At 44.8% G+C, this 20,865-nt stretch overlaps 1 protein-coding gene across 3 annotated transcripts in view; it reads left to right on the top strand.

Annotated features, from left to right (window-relative positions):
* Positions 1-11,539: 11,539 nt before the first annotated feature.
* Positions 11,540-20,865, top strand: part of SUZ12 (SUZ12 polycomb repressive complex 2 subunit) — a 69,619-nt gene continuing 60,293 nt past the window's right edge. For all 3 annotated transcript variants that reach the window (XM_077970747.1, XM_015119017.3, XM_015119018.3), the window contains exons 1-3: positions 11,540-12,053; positions 15,489-15,535; positions 15,625-15,689. Coding sequence is in view for 2 of the 3 variants with exons in the window: in XM_015119017.3 (XP_014974503.2) it covers positions 11,780-12,053; positions 15,489-15,535; positions 15,625-15,689 (386 nt within the window). In the remaining variant the exon portion in view is untranslated. The remainder of the gene's footprint in view (positions 12,054-15,488; positions 15,536-15,624; positions 15,690-20,865) is intronic.

Genomic DNA, 20,865 nt, shown 5'->3' on the forward strand with positions numbered 1-20,865 from the left:
GCCACCTAGCCCGGCTAGTTTTTTGTATTTTTAGTAGAGACCAGGTTTCACCGTGTTAGCCAGGATGGTCTCGATCTCCTGACCTCGTGATCCGCCCGTCTCGGCCTCCCAAAGTGCTGGGATTACAGGCTTGAGCCACTGCGCCCGGCCCGGATGCACTACTTTTAAGAGCTGTAACACTCACTCTGAAGGTCTGTGGCTTCACACCTGAAGTCAGCAAGAGCACGAACCCACCAGAAGGAAGACATTCCAGACACATCTGAACATCTGAAGGAACAAACTCTGGACACACCATCTTTAAGAACTGTAACACTCACCGCAAGGGTCTGCGGTTTGGTTCTTGAAGTTGGCGGGACCAAGAACCCACTGGAGGGAACCAATTCTGGGCACAATATCATTCTCCAATAAAGGAACTAGGACTCTTTGGAGAAATGGCTCCTCAAGGATTGGAGTAGGGATTATACAAGATGCGGCTGGTGTATTTGTAGTACTAGAAAGTAGAAAAGTGCTTAAAGCCGCAATGATGAGGGCATGTCAGCGTGGCACAGGAGCTAACTAAAAGATCTCCCAGTGGCCACAGTAGTAACCATCTGAATATCAAAATAAAAAAGAGTCTGGGCATGGTGGCTCATGTCTGTAATCCCAGCACTTTGGGAGGCCTAGGCAGCAGCCTGGCCAATGTGGTGAAACCCTGTCTCTACAAAAATACCAAAAAAAAAAAAAAAAAAAAAAAAAAAAATTAGCTGGGTGCGGTGGCTCAGTAATCCCAGCACTCTGGGAGGCTGAGGTGGGCAGATAACCTCAGGTCGGGAGTTCGAGACCAGTCTGACCAACATGGAGAAACCCCGTCTCTACTAAAAATACAAAATTAGCGGGACATGGTGGCACACGCCTGTAATCCCAGTTACTCAGGAGGCTGAGGAAGGAGAATCGCTTGCACCTGGGAGGCAGTTTGTGGTGAGCTGAGATTGTGCCATTGCACTCCAGCCTGGGGACCAAGAGCAAAACTGTCTCAAGCAAAAACAAACAAAAAAATTAGCTGGGTGTGGTGGCAGGTGCCTGTAATTGTAGCTATTCTGGAGATTGAGGCAGGAGAATCACTTGAACCTGAGAGGCAGAGGTTGCAGTGAGCCAAGATTGCGCCACTGCACTCCAGCCTGAGCCACAGAGCTAGACCCTGTCTCAAAAAAAAAAAAAAAATTAAAAAGATAGTATTAGATTATACTCCAAAGTATAAAATAAATATCCATGAATCCATACTGATATAAAGTATTGAATAAATACAGAAATGGAAGAGAAGATAAATATCCACTTCACAAAAGAATTCTAAATTATTCATACAGATACTTAGCCATCAAGGTGATAGAACTTAATTCACCACCACAAGCGCTATTACCACACCTTGAGTGTGGTGCTACACTTGGGGACTTGCTTCCAAAGAGTACAGGAGAGAAAAATATGGAGACGGTTGACAAATGTTGCCAGGTGATCAAGATTAATGTCAATAATGACAATCATATGGATACCAAATACCCTGGATATGGTATGATGACAATGGTACTTCACTTTTGTGATCTCCCTCCATAAAACCTAAAACTCAACTCTAATCATTAGAAAAACATCAAACAAGGCCGGACGTGGTGGCTCATGCCTATAATCCCAGCACTTTGCAAGGTCAAAGTGGGTGGGTCACCTGAGGTCAGGAGTTCGAGACCAGCCTGGCCAATATGGTGAAACCCCATCTCTACTAAAAATACAAAAAATTAGCCTGGTGTGGTGGCACGTGCCTGTAATCCCAGCTGCTTGAGAGGCTGAGGCAGGAGAAGCGCTTGAACCTGGGAGGCAGAGGTTGCAGTGAGCCAAGATGGCGCCATTGCACTCCAGCCAGGGCAAAAAGAATGAAACTCCGTCTCAAAAAAAAAAAAAAAGATAACTTTTAAATTACTACATGGTAAGTGTAATGTAAAGTTTAGTTTTTAATTTTGTTTCACTTCCTAACTGTTGTAAATTTTCTTTTTTTTTTTTTTTTTTTTTTTGAGACAGTCTCGCTCTGTCGCCCAGGCTGGAGTGCAGTGGCCGGATCTCAGCTCACTGCAAGCTCCGCCTCCCGGGTTCACGCCATTCTCCGGCCTCAGCCTCCCGAGTAGCTGGGACTACAGGCGCCCGCCACCTCGCCCGGCTAGTTTTTTGTATTTCTTAATAGAGACGGGGTTTCACCGTGTTAGCCAGGATGGTCTCGATCTCCTGACCTCGTGATCCGCCCGTCTCGGCCTCTCATAGTGCTGGGATTACAGGCTTGAGCCACCGCGCCCGGCCTCTGTTGTATATTTTCTTACCAGGAACTCTTCTATATCACTTGACATGTTTTGAGCTAAATTTGTAACCCTTTTTTGCACCCATTAGAAGATAACAGCACTTGTCTTTTGTTTTTGGATAATTCAGGAATAAAAAATGGAACCCAAGTTTTATAAAACTTACAATTCTAGGCTGGGCGCCATGGCACACGCCTGTAATCTCAGCACTCTGGGACGCCAACGCAGGTGGATCACACGGTCAGGAGGTCAAGACCATCCTGGCCAACATGGTAAAACCCTGTCTCTACTAAAAATACAAAAATTAGCTGGGCGTGGTGGTGCGAGCCTGTAATCCCAGCTACTCCGGAGGCTGAGACAGGAGAATTGCTGGAACCCGGGAGGCAGAGATTACAGTGAGCTAAGATTGTGTCGCTGCACTCCAGCCTGGCAACCCAGCAAAACTCCATCTCAAAAAAAAAGAAAAAAAATTATAATTCTATAGAAAAATAACATTGGTATAAATTTAACTTTAGTGTAGAAGAAAAAAGTGAATTTAACTTTGGTATTGCACACTGGAAAGTGATGTCTGTGAGTTCTCAGAATTAAAGAACTGAGGTAACTTTAATAAGAACCTACATTAAAGTTTAGACTTCAGCACTACATAATATATGCCTTTAGGAAATCTGTACTTCTAAACCCTAAATAAGTTTTTTGTTTTCTTTTTGAGACAGAGTCTGGCTCTGTTGCCCAGGCTAGAGTGCAGTGGAGTGATATCCACTCACAGCAATCTCTGCCTCCTGGCTTCAAGCGATTCTCCTGCCTCAGCCTCCCGAGTACCTGGGACTACAGGCATGTGCCATCAAGCCTGGCTAATTTTTGTATTTTTAGTAGAGACGGGATTTCACTATGTTGGCCAGGCTGGTCTCGAACTCCTGACATTGTGATCTGCCCGCCTCAGCCTCACAAAGTGCTGGGATTACAGGCCTAAGCCACGGTGCCGGCCCTAAATATGTTTTGTTGTTGTTGTTGTTGTTGTTGTTCTGAGACAGAGTTTATTAGCTCTTGTTGCCCAGGCTGCAGTGCACTCCAGCCTGGGCAACAGAATGAGACTCTGTCTAAAAATAAATAAATAAATAAATAAATAAAATTGTGTTATGAAAATAAGAACAATATGTGTAATAACAATAAATAGCTAAAAATAAAGGTCTGCATCTCTTAATTTGTTCTACTTAACAGTAGTAAATTAGTGACTGGACCCAGTGGCTCACGCCTATAATCCCAGCACTTTGGTAGGCCGAGGTGGGCGGATCACGAGGCCAGGAGATCGAGACCATCATGGCTAACACGGTGAAACCCCGTCTCTACTAAAAATACAAAAAAATTAGCCAGGCGTGGTAGTGGGCGCCTGTAGTCCCAGCTACTCTGGAGGCTGAGGCAGGAGAATGGTGTGAACCCAGGAGGCAGAGTTTGCAGTGAGCCGAGATCGCGCGCGCCACTGCAGTCCAGCCTAGGCAACAGAACAAGACTGTCTCAAAAAAAAAAAAAAAAAAAGTAGTAAATTAGCAATTGCAAAATAAAGGTTAATTTATAAACTTTGAATGGAAATCCAGACTATAGTAGTATTATAGAAGTGATGGCTGGGTAGGATGGCACATGCCTGAATCCCAGCACTTTGGGAGGCTGAGGTGGGCGGATCACCTGAGGTCGGGAGTTCAAGACCAGCCTGACTAACATGATAAAACCCCATCTGTACTAAAAAATACAAAATTAGCCAGGCCTGGTGGCGCATGCCTGTAATCCCAGCTATTCGGGAGGCTGAGGCAAGAGAATCACTCAAACCTGGGAGGCGGAGGTTGCAGTGAGCCAAGATCACACCACTGTACTCCAGCCTGAGTGACAGAGTCAGACTCAGTCTCAAAAAGAAAAATAAAGAAGTGATGATAATACCTGACAGGTTGACCCTAATGATCATGTTGACATGATTTATGAAGTACAATGACATAATAATGCTGTTTTTTCCCCTAGAAAATGAAGAAAACCTAAGTTCACACAAAGTTTAGTGGTATTATCAGCAAAACTAATTTTTTTTTTCTGGGCAGGGCATGCATGAGATATTTACAGAATTATCTTTTTCATATTCTTTTTCTTTTTTTGAGATGGAGTTTTGCTCTTGTTGCCCAGGCTGGAGTACAATGTTGTGATCTTGGCTCACTGCAACCTCCGCCTCCTGGGTTCAAGCGATTCTCCTGCCTCAGCCTCCCCAGTAGCTGGGATTACAGGCATGCGCCATCACGCCTGGCTAATTTTGTACTTTTAGTAGAGGCAGGGTTTCTCCATGTTGGTCAGGCTGGTCTTGAACTCCTGACCTGTGGTGATATGCCTGCCTGGGCCTCCCAAAATGCTGGGATTACAGGCGTGAGCCACCGCACCCGACCAGAATGATCTTTTTCATCTGCATTTCATTACCATGAAACAAAGTAATCTTCATTAATCTTATCATAGGTTTTTATTTTTTATTTTATTGAATTAATTTTTTTATTTTTTGAGATGGAGTCTCACTCTCTCACCAAGGCTGGAGTGCAGTGACACTGTGTCGCAATCTCAGCTCACTGCAACCTCCGCCTCCCAGGTTCAAGCGATTCCTCTGCCTTAGCCTCCAGAGTAGCTAGGATTACAGGTGCCTGCCACCACGCCCGGCTAATTTTTTGTATTTTAATAGAGACGGGGTTTCACCGTATTAGCCAGGATGTTCTTGATCTCCTGACCTCGTGATCTGCCCACCTTGACCTCGGCCTCCCAAAGTGCTGGGATTACAGGCGAGAGCCACCGCACTCGGCCAGGTTTTGTTTTTTGTTTTTTTTTTGAGATGGAGTCTCACTCTGTCATCCAGGCTGGAGTGCAGTGGCGCGATCTCGGCTCAGGCTCATTGCAAGCTCCACCTCCTGGATTCACACCATTCTCCTGCCTCAGCCTCTCAAGTAGCTGGGACTACAGGCGTCCGCCACCAAGCCTGGCTAATTTTTTGTATTTTTAGTAGAGATGGGGGTTTCCCCATGTTGGCCAGGATGGTCTCGATCTCATGACCTCGTGATCCGCCCGCCTTGGCCTCTCAAAGTGCTGAGATTACAGGTGTGAGTCCACGTGCCCGGCCCAGGTTTGTTTTTAATGCCATCAAATTTTGAAATGAGTATATCCCAGAATACACTATTGGTGCTATTTTAGCTGGTTATTTCTCATTATCAGACTTCGGAAGACAGCAGAGTATACTGTAGTGGTTTTCAAAAAAATTCTTTTTATCAAGTAGAACCATTATCTTCAAACAAATTATAAAACGGGCACAAGTAAAAAATTTCAGATGAAAGCAAATAGGAATGCAGAGCCCACCATATTGCAGCCTCCTCTTCTTCCTGAGGGTAGCTTCCTGAAACTCTGGGGTTCCAGAAAGACAGCTTGGATAGTTTAGTCATACTGGAAAACGAGGGGTTTTGAGTCCCCTATAGCTGGGTTTAAACTCCAGCTCTCTCCTTTGTGGGATGGTGTAATGGTGGGGGAGTTACTTAGTATCTTTGAGATTCAGTGAGAAGTATTTGAGGGGGTTGACTAATACTAATAGTAACTAACATTACTGTTTATGATTGTTGTATGGACAGGTTCCTCAATAAATGGCAACTTACTTCACATTTGTTTAAAGTTAAATGTAAAACAACTTGTCCCACAGTCTGAAAAACAACCGTAATAGTTTTTTTCCAGACATAGGCCTCCCAAAATTCAGGTTTAGATATTTCCACTTTGGCACAGGTGGTTTTTTTTCTCCCCCAGGTTATTAGTGTCAAGTTTCTTCTTGTCCCAGGAGTTCTAACTATGGCTTACTAACATCCTTGTTATATCTCGTTAACTCTAGTTAAACACACATACACAAATCAGTGGTTTATTATGAAAACCCTGTAATATACAGTGAATGTTCCATAGTTCTCATGCTTTTCTTTCCTATACAAAGAAAACAAAAATGAGTAAACTTTTGGTTTTAAGAGTTGAACAGGACTGTTGAAACTGTTCCTTCAAACTATCTTTTATTAGGCAGGTCATTACTATTTTTATCTTAGAGACCATTTTTTTTTTTTTACTTATTATTATTATTATTATTTTTGAGATGGAGTCTTGCTGTATTGCCCAGGCTGGAGTACAGTGGCACGACCTCGGCTCACTGCAACTGCTGCCTCCTGGGATCAAAAGATTCTCCTGCCTCAGCCTCCTAAGTAGCTGTGATTACAGGCATGCACCACCATGCCCGGCTGATTTTTGTATTTTTACTAGAGATGGGGTTTCACCATGTTGGCCAGGCTAGTCTCAAACTCAGGACCTTAGATGATCCACCTGACTTGGCCTCCCAAAGTGCTGGGATTCCAGGCGTGAGCCAACACACCTGGCCTTCTACTTATTTTTATTTCTTTTTCTTTTTTTCCTATTCAGATAATCAATCACCAATTGACATTCTTTCTTTGAAAAAATCAAATTTGATTCTATTTCATTAAGAACTTATCAACTAATATAACGTGTCAGTTTCCTCAACAAGACAAATTTTTTTTCCTGATACAGCGTTTGTTGACTTTTTTTTTTTTTTTTTTTTTTGAGACGGAGTCTTGCTCTGTCGCCCAGGCTGGGGTGCAGTGGCTGGATCTCAGCTCACTGCAAGCTCCGCCTCCCAGGTTTACGCCATTCTCCTACCTCAGCCTCCGGTATAGCTGGGACTACAGGCGCCCGCCAACCCGCCCGGCTAGTTTTTTTGCATTTTTTAGTAGAGACGGGGTTTCACTGTGTTAGCCAGGATGGTCTCAATCTCCTGACCTTGTGATCCGCCCGTGTCGGCCTCCCAAAGTGCTGGGATTACAGGCTTGAGCCACCGCGCCCGGCTTTTTTTTTTTTTTTTTTTTAAGACAGAGTCTCACTCTGTCGTCTAGGCTGAAGTGCAGTGGCATGATCTTGGTTCACTGCAACCTCCGCCTTTCGGGCTTAAGCGATTCTCCTGCCTCAGCCTCCTGAGTAGCCAGGACTACAGGTGCTTGCCACCACACCCAGCAATTCTCATGCCTCAGCCTCCTGAGTAGCTGGGGTTACAGGCACCCACCACCATGCCCAGCTAATTTTTGTATTTTTAGTAGAGACAGGGTTTCATCATATTGGCCATTCTTGTCTCGAACTCCTGTCTTTGTGATCTGCCCACCTTGGCCTCCCAAAGTGCTGAGATTACAGGTGAGAACCACTGCGCCTGGCCTTGTTGACTTATTTTAATAGTGTCAGCCCTAAATTTTAAGGAAATGAGGATGAGTGGAGGATAGAAGGACACTGTACAAGTAAAAGGGAAGCTTGATATTTCATTATTTTAAGTCAAGTGCATTCATACTGATGATTATTCATTCCAGCACATCAGAGGCAATATTTACTGATTTTTTTTTTTTTGAGACGGAGTTTTGCTCTGTCACCAGGCTGGAGTGCAGTGGCATGATCTCGGCTCACTGTGACCTCTGCCTCCTGGGTTCAAATGGTTTCCTTGCCTCAGCCTCCCCAGTAGCTGGGACTATAGGCACGCACCACCATGCCCAGCTAATTTTTTGTATTTTAGTAGAGACGGGGTTTCACTGTGTTGGCCAGGATGGTCTCAATCTCCTTACCTTGTGATCCGCCTTAGCCTCCCAAAGTGCTGGGATTACGGGCGTGAGCCACTGCACCCGGCCTACTGATCTTTCTTGACTTAGAAATGACATATGAGCCAAGATTGCGCCACTGCACTCTAGCCTGGCAACAGAGCGAGACTCCGTCTCAAAACAACAACAACAACAACAAAAACAAAACTCTTTATTTTTCTGGCGTGATAATAAAGCATGAGGGCTCCAGAGACACTGCCTGGGTTAAAATCCCAGTTTGTGCAAATTTCTTAACAAGTCTTGCGGTTATTTTCTCATCTATGAAATAGATATATTAATAAGTGTCTACCTCAGAGGATTGGCGTGAGAATTGCATGAGTTAAGCTTGTAAAAACTTAAAATACTGCCTGGCACATAGTAAGCACTCAGTCATTATTATCCAAATTTATATTTGTGCACTTGTGTCCAACCTTATTCATCAAGACTCACTGGATGAATCCCAATTCTATGCCAGGCACAGTGATAGACACCTCAGCTACCAAAGCATCCATCATCCGTGCCCTAAGAGCTTAACAGTAAAGTAGAAAGAAAAAGACTTGCTGCTATAACACAAAGTTTCTTTTTTCTTTTTCTTTTTTTTTTTTTTTGAGACTGAGTCTGGCTCTGTCGCCCAGGCTGGAGTGCAGTGGCCGGATCTCAGCTCACTGCAAGCTCCGCCTCCCGGGTTCACACCATTCTCCTGCCTCAGCCTCCCGAGGAGCTGGGACTACAGGCGCCAGCCACCTCGCCCGGCTAGTTTTTTTTTTTTTTTTTTTGTATTTTTTAGTAGAGACGGGGTTTCACTGTGTTAGCCAGGATGGTCTCGATCTCCTGACCTCGTGATCCGCCCGTCTCGGCCTCCCAAAGTGCTGGGATTACAGGCTTGAGCCACCGCGCCCGGCCAACACAAAGTTTCTTAACTTGAACAGGGTTCAGGAAGTCTGAGAACTTGAATGAGAAAAAAAATACATATTTATTTGCACTAACCTCTAGCTAGAATTTAGCATCTCCTTCAACTACTAATAGGTGACAAATCATAGTAGCGTTAGAAGTGCCTGTGGCTTTGTTACCAAGAGAAATGACTGATATTTCTCTCGGGAGGCGAAGGTTGCAGTGAGACAAGATCGCGCCCTTGCACTCCAGCCTAGGTGACAGAATGAGACTCCGTTTCCAAAAAAAAAAAGAGTACAGAGAATAGTGTAATAAACAAAAGGGGATTCTGAACTTTTTGTCTGAATATAAAATATAGCTTGTCCTTACCAACAGGCATTCCTTATTTCAGGTGAGAAGCTATACCTAATTTCGGATGTGTTCTTGAAATGCCAAATACTATATACATCATTTGTAGAGGTCACTTTCTTTCTTTCTTTTTTTTTTTTTTGTTTGTTTTTTTTTTTTTTTTTTTTTTGTTTTTTTTTTTGAGACGGAGTCTTGCTCTGTCGCCCAGGCTGGAGTGCAGTGGCGCAATCTCGGCTCACTGCAAGCTCCGCCTCCCGGGTTCACGCCATTCTCCTGCCTCAGCCTCCCGAGTAGCTGGGACTACAGGCGCCCACAACCGCGTCCGGCTAATTTTTTGTATTTTTAGTAGAGACGGGGTTTCACCGTGGTCTCGATCTCCTGACCTTGTGATCCGCCCGCCTCGGCCTCCCAAAGTGCTGGGATTACAGGCGTGAGCCACCGCGCCCGGCCTTTTGTTTTTTTTTTTTGAGACGGAGTCTCGCTCTGTCGCCCAGGCTGGAGTGCAGTGGCCGGATCTCAGCTCACTGCAAGCTCCGCCTCCCGGGTTCACGCCATTCTCCTGCCTCAGCCTCCCGAGTAGCTGGGACTACAGGCGCCCACCACCTCGCCCGGCTATTTTTTTGTATTTTTTTAGTGGAGACGGGGTTTCACCGTGTTAGCCAGGATGGTCTCGATCTCCTGACCTTGTGATCCACCCGTCTCGGCCTCCCAAAGTGCTGGGAGTACAGGCTTGAGCCACCGCGCCCGGCCGAGGTCACTTTCTTAAGTAACAAAGGCTTTGATAAAACCTGTACTTTAAATATTTCATCATTACAAAGACAACTAGTTTTGTAAACAACTTGAATAACCATTCCAAAGACACTTATTTTGTAAACAGTGTTTTGCAGTTAACTATAGAGAACCCAAGTAGACATCTGAAAAATGCTGTTGAGCAAATGTTTATAGATTGGGATTTTTGAAATTTTAATTTAATTTAATTTCAAAAACAATAGGATGTAAATTGGAAGAACATCCTTAGAGATCATCTTTTCCAACCTGAAATTCAAATCTTTAAGAATATTAGCTCAATCTGTGCCAAACCAATCTGTGCCAGAAGACTGAAATGGGCCTATGCGTCTATCATTTAAAGAAAGACCTGACCGGGCGCGGTAGCTCACGCCTGTAATCCCAGCACTTTGGGAGGCCGAGGCGGGCGGATCACGAGGTCAGGAAATCGAGACCAGCCTGGCCAATATGGTGAAACCCTGCCTTTACTAAAAACACAAAAAATTAGCCCGGCGTGGTGGCGGGCGCCTGTAATCCCAGCTACTCGGGAGGCCGAGGCAGGAGAATCGCTTGAACCCGGGAGGCGCAGGTTGTAGTGAGCCAAAATCGCGCCACTGCACTCCAGCCTGGGCGACAGAGCGAGGCTCCGTCTCAAAAAAAAAAAAAAAAAAAAAAAAAAGCAAGATCTGCAAAACACCGGATTCCTTCTCAGCTTTCTGACCTGAAAAGGTATAGATCCTCAAGAAGGGAAGAGTGTATGTACGTACTTCTCAGCCAGTTTACCGCTCTGACCGCTCTTACGGTGTCTGGGGGCAAAAAACTAAGGATCTAGACTTTGCTCCCATGACGAGATCTTCCCCTCAGGATCTCGGTAGTGACCCTGAAGCCTCATGGCATCTACAGAAAATAGTTTTTCTTGTCTATAGAGCATCCCTACGGCGATGTAAGTCACTCCTTTTGGTGGAGCTCAGTCGCCTCCGACAGCAGCAGCCGCAACCCCTAGGCTGTGCAGGGTGGGATTCGGCCATGGATGGCTTGGGGCACATGGTGTCGAGGGGACAGGGGACGCGATCCCCGCCCCAGGAGCCCCTCAACTGAGAAGCGACCCCGACCAGGGTCACACCAACCCCCCAGGCAGGTCCCTTCTTGGGAAGTTAGAGACTCGCTGATATGTAAAAGATCTCAGTTCATTTAACAGGCTCCTCGCTACCAGTTTCTTGGAGGCCTGCTTCTTTTCAGGGGTCCTCTAACCCCCTGGGAGCGGTGACTGACGACGCTCAGAAGGCGAGAAACGGCTCCCTAAACCGCTCTCTGGGTCCCTCTCTCCCCACAATGCACCGGGCCAGCAGGAAGGCCGCTCCGACCCCTAATTTTCCCGCGAATTCAGTTCAAAGAGGCGGCCGGGCCCGCGATCGGCAGCGCGCACGGGCCAACCAAGCCGCGCCTCCGCGAGAAGCACCTCCGCGTGACTGACGGGGGAATCCGCGGGCCAACGGGCTGGGCGGCCCAGCGGCGCGCGCTCCCGCCGGCCAATCAGAGCGCCGGGCGGGGGAAGTGGGCGGAGCGAGGCCAGGGTAGGGTGAGCGGCCTCCCGAGCGGAGCGGGGTTCTGAGGAGACACTTTTTTTTTCCTCCCTCCTTCCCTCCTCTCCTCCTCCCTTCCCTTCCCCTCTCCTCCCCTCTCTCCTCCTTCCCCCCTCGGTCCGCCGGAGCCTGCTGGGGCGAGCGGTTGGTATTGCAGGCGCTTACTCTCCGGGGCCGCCCGGCGGGTAGCTGGCGGGGGGAGGAGGCAGGAACCGCGATGGCGCCTCAGAAGCACGGCGGTGGGGGAGGGGGCGGCTCGGGGCCCAGCGCGGGGTCCGGGGGAGGCGGCTTCGGGGGTTCGGCGGCGGTGGCGGCGGCGACGGCTTCGGGCGGCAAATCCGGCGGCGGGGGCTGTGGAGGCGGCGGCAGTTACTCGGCCTCCTCCTCCTCCTCCGCGGCGGCAGCGGCGGGGGCCGCGGTGTTACCGGTGAAGAAGCCGAAAATGGAGCATGTCCAGGCTGACCACGAGCTTTTCCTCCAGGCCTTTGAGAGTGAGTGTGTGCGAGGCTTTGAGGGCAGGAAGACCCACTCTGCCAACACCGGGGATGGGACACTCTGCTGGGCCCCCTTCCTCCTCGGGAGTCCACTTGTGTGTGAGTGGAGGGAGGAATTGAGGGGATGTCCCCCTTTCGGGGATTACGTCTCCAGGGGATCCGGAGTCTAGGGCCTTGGGAGAGCTGGAAGAGAGGGTCCGAGTAGGTTTTTGACTCCCCCAAGATTGACGCAAGAGGCTCGGGACGGGCCCCACGTTCAGAGCAGGCGGCTTTTAGATGAGGAGGTAGCAGTTGAACTGAGCCGCAGTCACATCCGTGTGAGATTAGTTCTTGTTTTCTTTCATGCCTTTCGGACTCTAGAAATACAGGGGTTTCGGTTGTAGCTTTTGAGGGGCAAAATGAAGCCTGTGAAGGGATGAGTGCAGTCGAACCGAAGAAATTGTCCTTAGTCTGAAATGCTTTCGCGCTAACTTGGTGCTGCAGGTTCACATGGCACCTTTGGATGCTTAAAACCCTTCAAATCTATCCTCCCATTTTGTGGATATATAAACTGAGCCAGAGAGTGGTCAAGCATCTTCTCTGGAGACGACCCCGGAATTCTGTTTTTTATACTGGATTTACGGAACATTTTCTTACGTCAATTTCTGTTTCTAAGGTCTGTCTGGAAGGTGAAACTGACTTATTTGGAAAGGAGAGCAAGGTGTCTGGAAACAAACAATAGAATTTATTAAAAACATCGTGACTGTAAATAATCCTGATTGTTCTTTAAGGAATGTTATATCCTGATTGGTTTCCTTTTTTGCTTTTGTGTGTTATAATTTGGGTGATCTTTAATAGCTGAATAATCTTACAGAAACTTGAATAAACTTGGCCCTACCGCCCAGTGTCCTTATTTACAATTTCACTGTGGCATATGTTAAGGGCATGGTATCAGCTGTGCTTGGAAAGATGTATTACATTGTTGGCCGGGCGCGGTGGCTCAAGCCTGTAATCCCAGCACTTTGGGAGGCCGAGACGGGCGGATCACGAGGTCAGGAGATCGAAACCATCCTGGCTAACACGCTGAAACCCCGTCTCTATTAAGAAATACAAAAAACTAGCCGGGCGAGGTGGCTGGCGCCTGTAGTCCCAGCTACTCGGGAGGCTGAGGCAGGAGAATGGCGTGAACCCGGGAGGCGGAGCTTGCAGTGAGCTGAGATCCGGCCACTGCACTCCAGCCTGGGCGACAGAGCGAGACTCCGTCTCAAAAAAAAAAAAAAAAAAAAAAAAAAAAAAAGATGTATTACATTGTTTAATACCCTTCCTTCTTTCTCTCTCATTAGTGCTTCAGGAAATTCTAATTGGAACTTAATAGAAGAAATTTCAGTTTTTATCAAAACGAATATTGAACCTGCTTCAGAGAGATTCACATTATTCACATATTATATTTCTTAATATACTTTGAAATATCTGGAGAGGCTTTAGTTGGAAATAGGATGGAGAACTGAAGGGGAGTGGTGACAATGATACTTGTTTGTACCCCTTCTAAAGTATCTCATCTCCCTTTAGTTAATTTAAAATAAAACTAACCAATTGAAGATTTAGGTGGAATTTTTTTTTTTTTTTTTTTTTTTTTTTTTTTTATGAGACGGAGTCTCGCTCTGTCGCCCGGGCTGGAGTGCAGTGGCCGGATCTCAGCTCACTGCAAGCTCCGCCTCCCGGGTTCCCGCCATTCTCCTGCCTCAGCCTCCCGAGTAGCTGGGACTACAGGCGCCCGCCACCTCGCCCGGCTAGTTTTTTGTAGTTTTTAGTAGAGATGGGGTTTCACCATGTTAGCCAGGATGGTCTCGATCTCCTGACCTCGTGATCCGCCCGTCTCGGCCTCCCAAAGTGCTGGGATTACAGGCTTGAGCCACCGCGCCCGGCCTTAGGTGGAAATTTTAAAAGTTCCTTCTGAATGTTAAGAGAAGATAAATCCTCCAAGAAAGTTTTAACTATTTGAGTTCTGATGAGTCCACCTCAGAGAAGTCAAGTGTCATTAAGAGCTAGAAATGGTCATAAAACAACTTGAAGTTGTTTACTGGAAAGTTTAAATACTCTAATGTAATTATTCACATAGTTATTCCTATTTGGTTTATTTTGATACTGCTGTATAATGACCTAACGTGATACTAATAGGTCATTAATGTAAATGATATGATGGTATATGTATGTATTTTTCATCGATTTAAGTCCTGTATAACAAATTACATTTTAACTAATTTGAAATTTAGCTCATTTTAAGCGTTGGAAAGACTGTTTTGGGAATCTGTCAGTTGTGTAAAAAATACATTGAAGTAATATTTACATTGGACAAAATAGATACAACTTTAAATTATAATTAGGAATATCTATTGAGAATTTTTGCTGCAGTTTGTGTCCGAGATTTATTTCAATATTGACTGACTTTTGAGTGCAGTGGATCCTACCTGTAATCCTAGCTACTCTGGAGGCTGAGGCTGGAGGATCGATCTTGAACCCAGAAGTTTGAGACCAGCCTGGGCAACATATCAAGACCCCTTTTCAAAAAAGAAAAAAAAAAATACCTTGACTAACTTTCATCGTACCTGTATTAGGAATGTCTGGATCTGTATTAGGATGTCATCATATCTGTATTAGGATGTATTAGGAGTCTGTTTTGGCTGACTACAAATTTTTTAAGTGATCATTTAAAAAGTGAAATTTTCATCTTGTTTGGCATCAATCAGTAGTTCTTTTGTTGACTCCAGCTACCTATTGCAGCTGACTTTTGGAAGAAAATCTGTTATAAATAGTTTAAATTAGCTAAGTTAAATGAGTACAACTACTTCTCTTCAGTTCTGCCCAGTAACAATAACTATCTTAGAAAGGCTTAAGAAAAATATTATAGAGAACCTTCAGTATAAAAAGTGTAGATGAACTTTGTGAATGTATGCCATTGATGTGCATACTAACTTTCTTGATGTAAATATTTAGTGCGATATAAATATTTAGTGTGCCGGGCGTGGTGGCTCACGCCTGTAATCCCAACACTTTGGGAGGCCGAGGCGGGCAGATCACGAGGTCAGGAAATCGAGACCATCCTGGCTAACACGGTGAAACCCCGTCTCTACTAAAAATACAAAAAATTAGCCGGGCGTGGTGGTGCGCGCCTGTAGTCCCAGCTACTTGGAGGCTGAGGCAGGAGAATGACGTGAACCCGGGAGGCGGAGCTTGCAGTGAGCCGAGATCGTGCCACTGCACTCCAGCCTGGGCGACAAAGCGAGACTCCGTCTCAAAGTCTCAAAAAAAAAAAAAATAAATAAATAAATAAATATTTAGTGCATGATTTCCATAGCAGATGATTAGTTTATATTGATTATAACATGGTCTAGGTTGATATTTTTCTGATAGGTAAGTTTATATCATGCTTGGATTTTGTTTTCTTTTACCTAGAGCCAACACAGATCTATAGATTTCTTCGAACTCGGAATCTCATAGCAGTAAGTAGTCAACAAAATTCATCAATATTATTTCTCTCTTATAACTGCATCTGTATTCAATTTTAACATTTTTAAAACTCTTTTTGTAGCCAATATTTTTGCACAGAACTCTTACTTACATGTCTCATCGAAACTCCAGAACAAACATCAAAAGGTACATTTTATGAATCTTATTTCAAGCTGATCAAAGCATGTTTTATTTTAAAGTATTTCTCAAAATTTAAAGAACAAAAATAAAGTACTGTAACTAAAGATTTAACATGAAAACTGAAGTAAGAGAGTGACTGGTTGAATTGGTTGCACAGTGGTTTTCAATAGTTTCATCTTTGTAAGTCTTAGGTTATTATTAGTTTGTTGTTTTTTTTTTCTAATAGAAATGAGGCTGGGTGTGGTGGCTCACGCCTGTAATCGCAGCACTTCGGGAGGCCAAGTCGGGTGGATCACTTGAGGTCAGGAGTTCGAGACCAGTTTGGCCAACATGGCAAAACCCCATCTCTACTAAAACAAAAATTAGCCTGGCCGGGTGTAGTGGTGTGTGCCTGTAATCTCAGTTACTGGGGAGGCTGAGGCAGGAGAATTGCTTGAGCCTGGGAGGTGGAGGTTGCAGTGAGCCGAGATGGTGCCATTGTGTTTTTGGTTTTTTATTTTGAGAGAGAAGTCTCACTCTTTTCCCCCAGGCTGGAGTGCAGTGGTGCAATACCGGCTCACTGCAACCTCCGCCTCCTGGGTTCAAAAGATTCTCCTGCCTCAGCTTCCCAAGTAGCTGGGATTACAGGTGCCTCCCACCACAACCAGCTAATTTTTGTATTTTTAGTAGAGATGGGGGTTTCCCCATGTTGGCCAGGCTGGTCTCGAACTCCTGACCTCAGGTGATCTGCCTGCCTCGGCCTCCCAAAGTGCTGGGATTACAGGGATTACAGGCATGAGCCACTGCTCCTGGCCTTTTTTTTTTTTTGGAAACGGAGTCTCTCTCTGTCTCCCAGGCTAAAGTGCAGTGGCGCAATCTCGGCTCACTGCAACCTCCGCCTCCCAGATTCAAGAGATTCTCATGCCTCAGACTCCCGAGTAGCTGGGACTACAGGCGCACACCACCATGCTCGGCTAATTTTTTGTGTTTCTAGTAGAGACGGGGTTTCTCTGTGTTAGCCAGGATGGTCTCGATCTCCTGACCTCGTGATCCACCCTCCTCGGCCTCCCAAAGTGCTGGGATTACAGGAGTGAGCCACCATGCCCAGCCTGGCCTTCTTTTTTTTGTGATGGAGTTTCGCTCTTGTTGCCCAGGCTGGAGTGCAGTGGTGCTATCTTGGCTCACTGCAACCTCCGCTTCCCGGATTCAGGCAATTCTCCTGCCTCAGCCTCCTGAGTAGCTGGAATTAGAGGCACCCGCCACCACTCCCAGCTAATTTTTTGTATTTTTAGTAGAGATGGGGTTTTACTATGTTGGCCAAGCTGGTCTCAAACTCCTAACCTCATGAGCTGCCCGCCTCGGCCTCCCAAAGTGCTGAGATGACAGGCGTGAGCCATTGTGCCCGGCCTCCACTGGTTATTTTCAAGTTTGATAGAAGTTGAGGATTTAAGTATTTGCCAAAGGGCTCAGGGTAACTATATTTGTTACATAAAATTTAAGTTAATTTTTGATTATTATGTGTAATTTGAATTAGCTCCTATAGTGGTAGGTTCAGAAAGTCTCATTTTATATCTTTGGTGGTATTCTTTTCTTTTTTTTTTGGAGACAGTTTCACTCTTGTTGCCCAGGCTGGAGTGCAATGGCACAATCTTGCTTCACTGCAACCTCTGCCTCCTGGGTTCAAGGGATTATCTTGTCTCACCCTCCCAAGTAGCTGAGATTACAGGTGCCCACCACCACGCCTGGCTGATTTTTTGTATTTTTCATTGAGTCGGGGTTTTACCATGTTGGCCAGGCTGGTCTTGAACTCCTGACCTCAGGTGATCCACCCACCTCAGCCTCCCGGAGTGCTGGGATTACAGGCCTGGGCCACAGCGCCCGGCCTTGGTGGTGGTCTTACTGAAAGGAGAAACACTTTTGAAATCAATAGGATGAAGGTTTTTTAAAAACAATGAAGTCGTAATCATTAGATTTTAAAGTGGGGTCTGGAGGTGGGAGACAGCTTATTTTTGCTGTATAACATGTACTACTTAACCGTATGTAATTTTCAATGCAAGTTTTTTGTCCTAGGTGCAAGATTATATTTGAGCGTATCAAGTGAACAAGTTTACGTTTAAAGGCGAGAATTCTATTAAGCATTTGGTATTGTTGTTATAGTTTTAGTAAAATCATCAAGTTACCGCGTTAGAGTTTGAAACTAAGCTCTTTGGTGGACTGCTACTGTTTATTACTACTACATTTCTATAGCAAGACATGGTTGAATTTTGTAAATACATCTGCTTGTATTTTGAAGATTGAAGTGTTACAATTATTTGTCTTTTGGCAGTCTTTCTGAATAGAGCGCATGAGCAAGTTTGCATTGCAATTAATAGGTGAAAATTGCTAAGCACCTAAAAAGGAGGTGATGAATTAGGTTACAGAATTAGTTTTGTCCACCCTTTACCTGTCTACTTCGTTATTTGATCTCTGCCAGCATTCAGCATGCTTTTTCTGTAAAGGACCAGTAAACAACAGTAATTATTTTAGGCTTTGCAGCCAGGATGCAAAATTGAGGATATTATGTAGGTACTTAATATAAAAAGAAAGAAAATATTGGCCGGGCGCGGTGGCTCACGCCTGTAATCCCAGCACTTTGGGAGGCCGAGGCGGGCGGATCACAAGGTCAGGAGATCGAGACCACGGTGAAACCCCGTCTCTACTAAAAATACAAAAAATTAGCCGGGCGCGGTTGTGGGCGCCTGTAGTCCCAGCTACTCGGGAGGCTGAGGCAGGAGAATGGCGTGAACCCGGGAGGCTGAGCTTGCAGTGAGCCGAGATCGCGCCACTGCACTCCAGCCTGGGCGACAGAGCGAGACTCTGTCTCAAAAAAAAAAAAAAAAAAGAAAATATTTACAAATTTTTAAAATTTCAGTCCAAAATGTCAATCCGTAAATCTTTTATTGATAAAAATACAACAGTATAAGATAGAACATTTCTTAATACAGGCCTACTAATGAGAAATGTAGAATTTTATTTTTTATTTTTGTGAGGGTAGCGGAGATAACACTTAGCTTAATTGGGGTTCAGAGTTAGTGTTTTCTATAATCAAATCAATTGCTAATGTTTATCTATAAAAACCATTCTTACCTTCTGGGCTGCACAAAAACAGGCAATACGCCAGATTTGGCCATGGTCCATAGTTTCCCCACCCTTGATTTATTCTATAAAACTAGTAGAATTTGATTAACTTTTTTGTTTCATCAAACCTTTTTTGTTTTGGAGACAGAGTCTTGCTCTGTCACCCAGGCTGGCGTGCCGTGGCGTAATTTCGGCTCACTGCAATCTCTGCCTCCCAAGTTCAAGCAATTCTCCTGCCTGAGCCTCCTGAGTAGCTGGGATTACAGAGGTGTGCCACTACGCCCAGCTAATTTTTGTATTTTTATTAGAGACAGGGTTTCACCATGTTCATCAGGTTGGTCTCGAACTCCTGACTTCATGATCCGCCTGCCTTGGCCTCCCAAAATGCTGGGATTACAGTCGTGAGCCACCGCACCTGGCCATCAAAACATTTTTAATATAGAAGGTCAGTTGAGTTGCTGTCTAAGATGCAACCTGATCTTAATTTAAAAAGTGATTAAATTATTGTACAATAAGTTTGTATTCATAGATTAAAAAGTACACATTCATTTTATTATTATTATTATTATTATTTTTGAGACGGAGTTTCGCTCTTGTAGCCCAGGCTGGAGTGCAATGGTGCGATCTTGGCTCACTGCAACATCCGCCTCCCGGGTTTAAGTGATTCTCCTGCCTCGGCCTCCTGAGTAGCTGGGATTACAGGCATGCACCACCACGCCCAGCTAATTTTGTATTTTAAGGAGATATGGGGTTTCTCCATGTTGGTCAGGCTGGTCTCGAACTCCCGACCTCAGGTGATCTGCCCACCTCGGCCTCCCAAAGTGCTGGGATTACAGGCGTGAACCAGTGCGTCCTGCTAAAAAGTACACATTTAAAATCTAAGTTCCATTTTCCTGTCATGTTTATTAATTTGTCCCATTGCAGGATATGTTTCTGTTGTCTGCATGGGTAGAGATAATTTTAAAAGCTTAGTTAAGTAAAAACTGATTTTCTTAATTATTGCCCTTTAGGTTAAAAAAAAAAGTCTGTGGGGAATTTTTAAGCAGTCTGCCAGCCAAGAAACATTTAAGTCCCACCTAGTTTAGTTCCTACAGAAATGCATAGGAGTAGGCTGGGCATGGTGGTTCAGACCTGTAATTTCAGCATTTTGGGAGACTGAGTTGGGAGGATCACTTGTGTAACTTTTAGTACATAACCATATGTAATTACGAATGCAAGTTTTTTGTCCTAGGTGCAAGATTATATTTATTTGAGCGTATCAAGTAAACAAGTTTACATTTAAAGGTGAGAGTTATAGGCCAGCCCTGGCAACATAGCGAGACCCTATCTCTACAAAAAATTTTAAAAAGTAGTTGGGTGTGGTGGCTCATGACTGTAGTCCTGAATACTCAGTAGGCTGAGGCAGGAGGATCACTTGAGCCCAGAAGTTCAAGGGTTACTATGAATGTGTCAGTGCACTCTAGCCTGGGCAGTAGTGGGAGACTGTCTCAAAAAAAAAAAAAAAGTATGGGAATCCTTTAATCATCTTGTTAGATGCCTAATCTTATATATATGACTTATTAGGACTAATTATTAAGAAATTATAACCCAACTCATACACTGTTGTCTTCAACGTAGTTGGTGACTTTGGAAGGTGGCAGATTTAGCCCAGTGATTGTCGTCTTTTCTCAAAATGTTTTCAGAACTCCTTTTTTACTATTACAGCAACATAATATCCATTGTTGGAATAAACATATAACTCCCTTTAAAGTCATACTCTCAGTCATGATATTAATTCTGGTATATTTATTAAAGTCAGCTTATGCTTTACTCTTTCTAGGAGTATTCAACTTTTATAGGCGAACGCTGCCCCAACAAAGTAGAAATATAGGTGAGGGAAAGGGCATCATTTATTGAATCCGTTTTGCTAGATTTCGTGTAAGCTGTTTCTGAACTCGCCCAAGAAAATTTTCTGAAATTTCTTGAATTTTTAAATATTCTCCTTTTCGATGACCTTTTGATAATTATTTCCTTTGTTAAATCTGACCTACAGTAACTTTACCTTTCTAAAGAACAGAAATACTTGGTGTTGGGGGAGGAGCGGCTT

Source organism: Macaca mulatta, chromosome 16, assembly GCF_049350105.2.
Source record: "Macaca mulatta isolate MMU2019108-1 chromosome 16, T2T-MMU8v2.0, whole genome shotgun sequence".
In the NCBI taxonomy this organism is placed as follows: Eukaryota; Metazoa; Chordata; class Mammalia; order Primates; family Cercopithecidae; genus Macaca; species Macaca mulatta.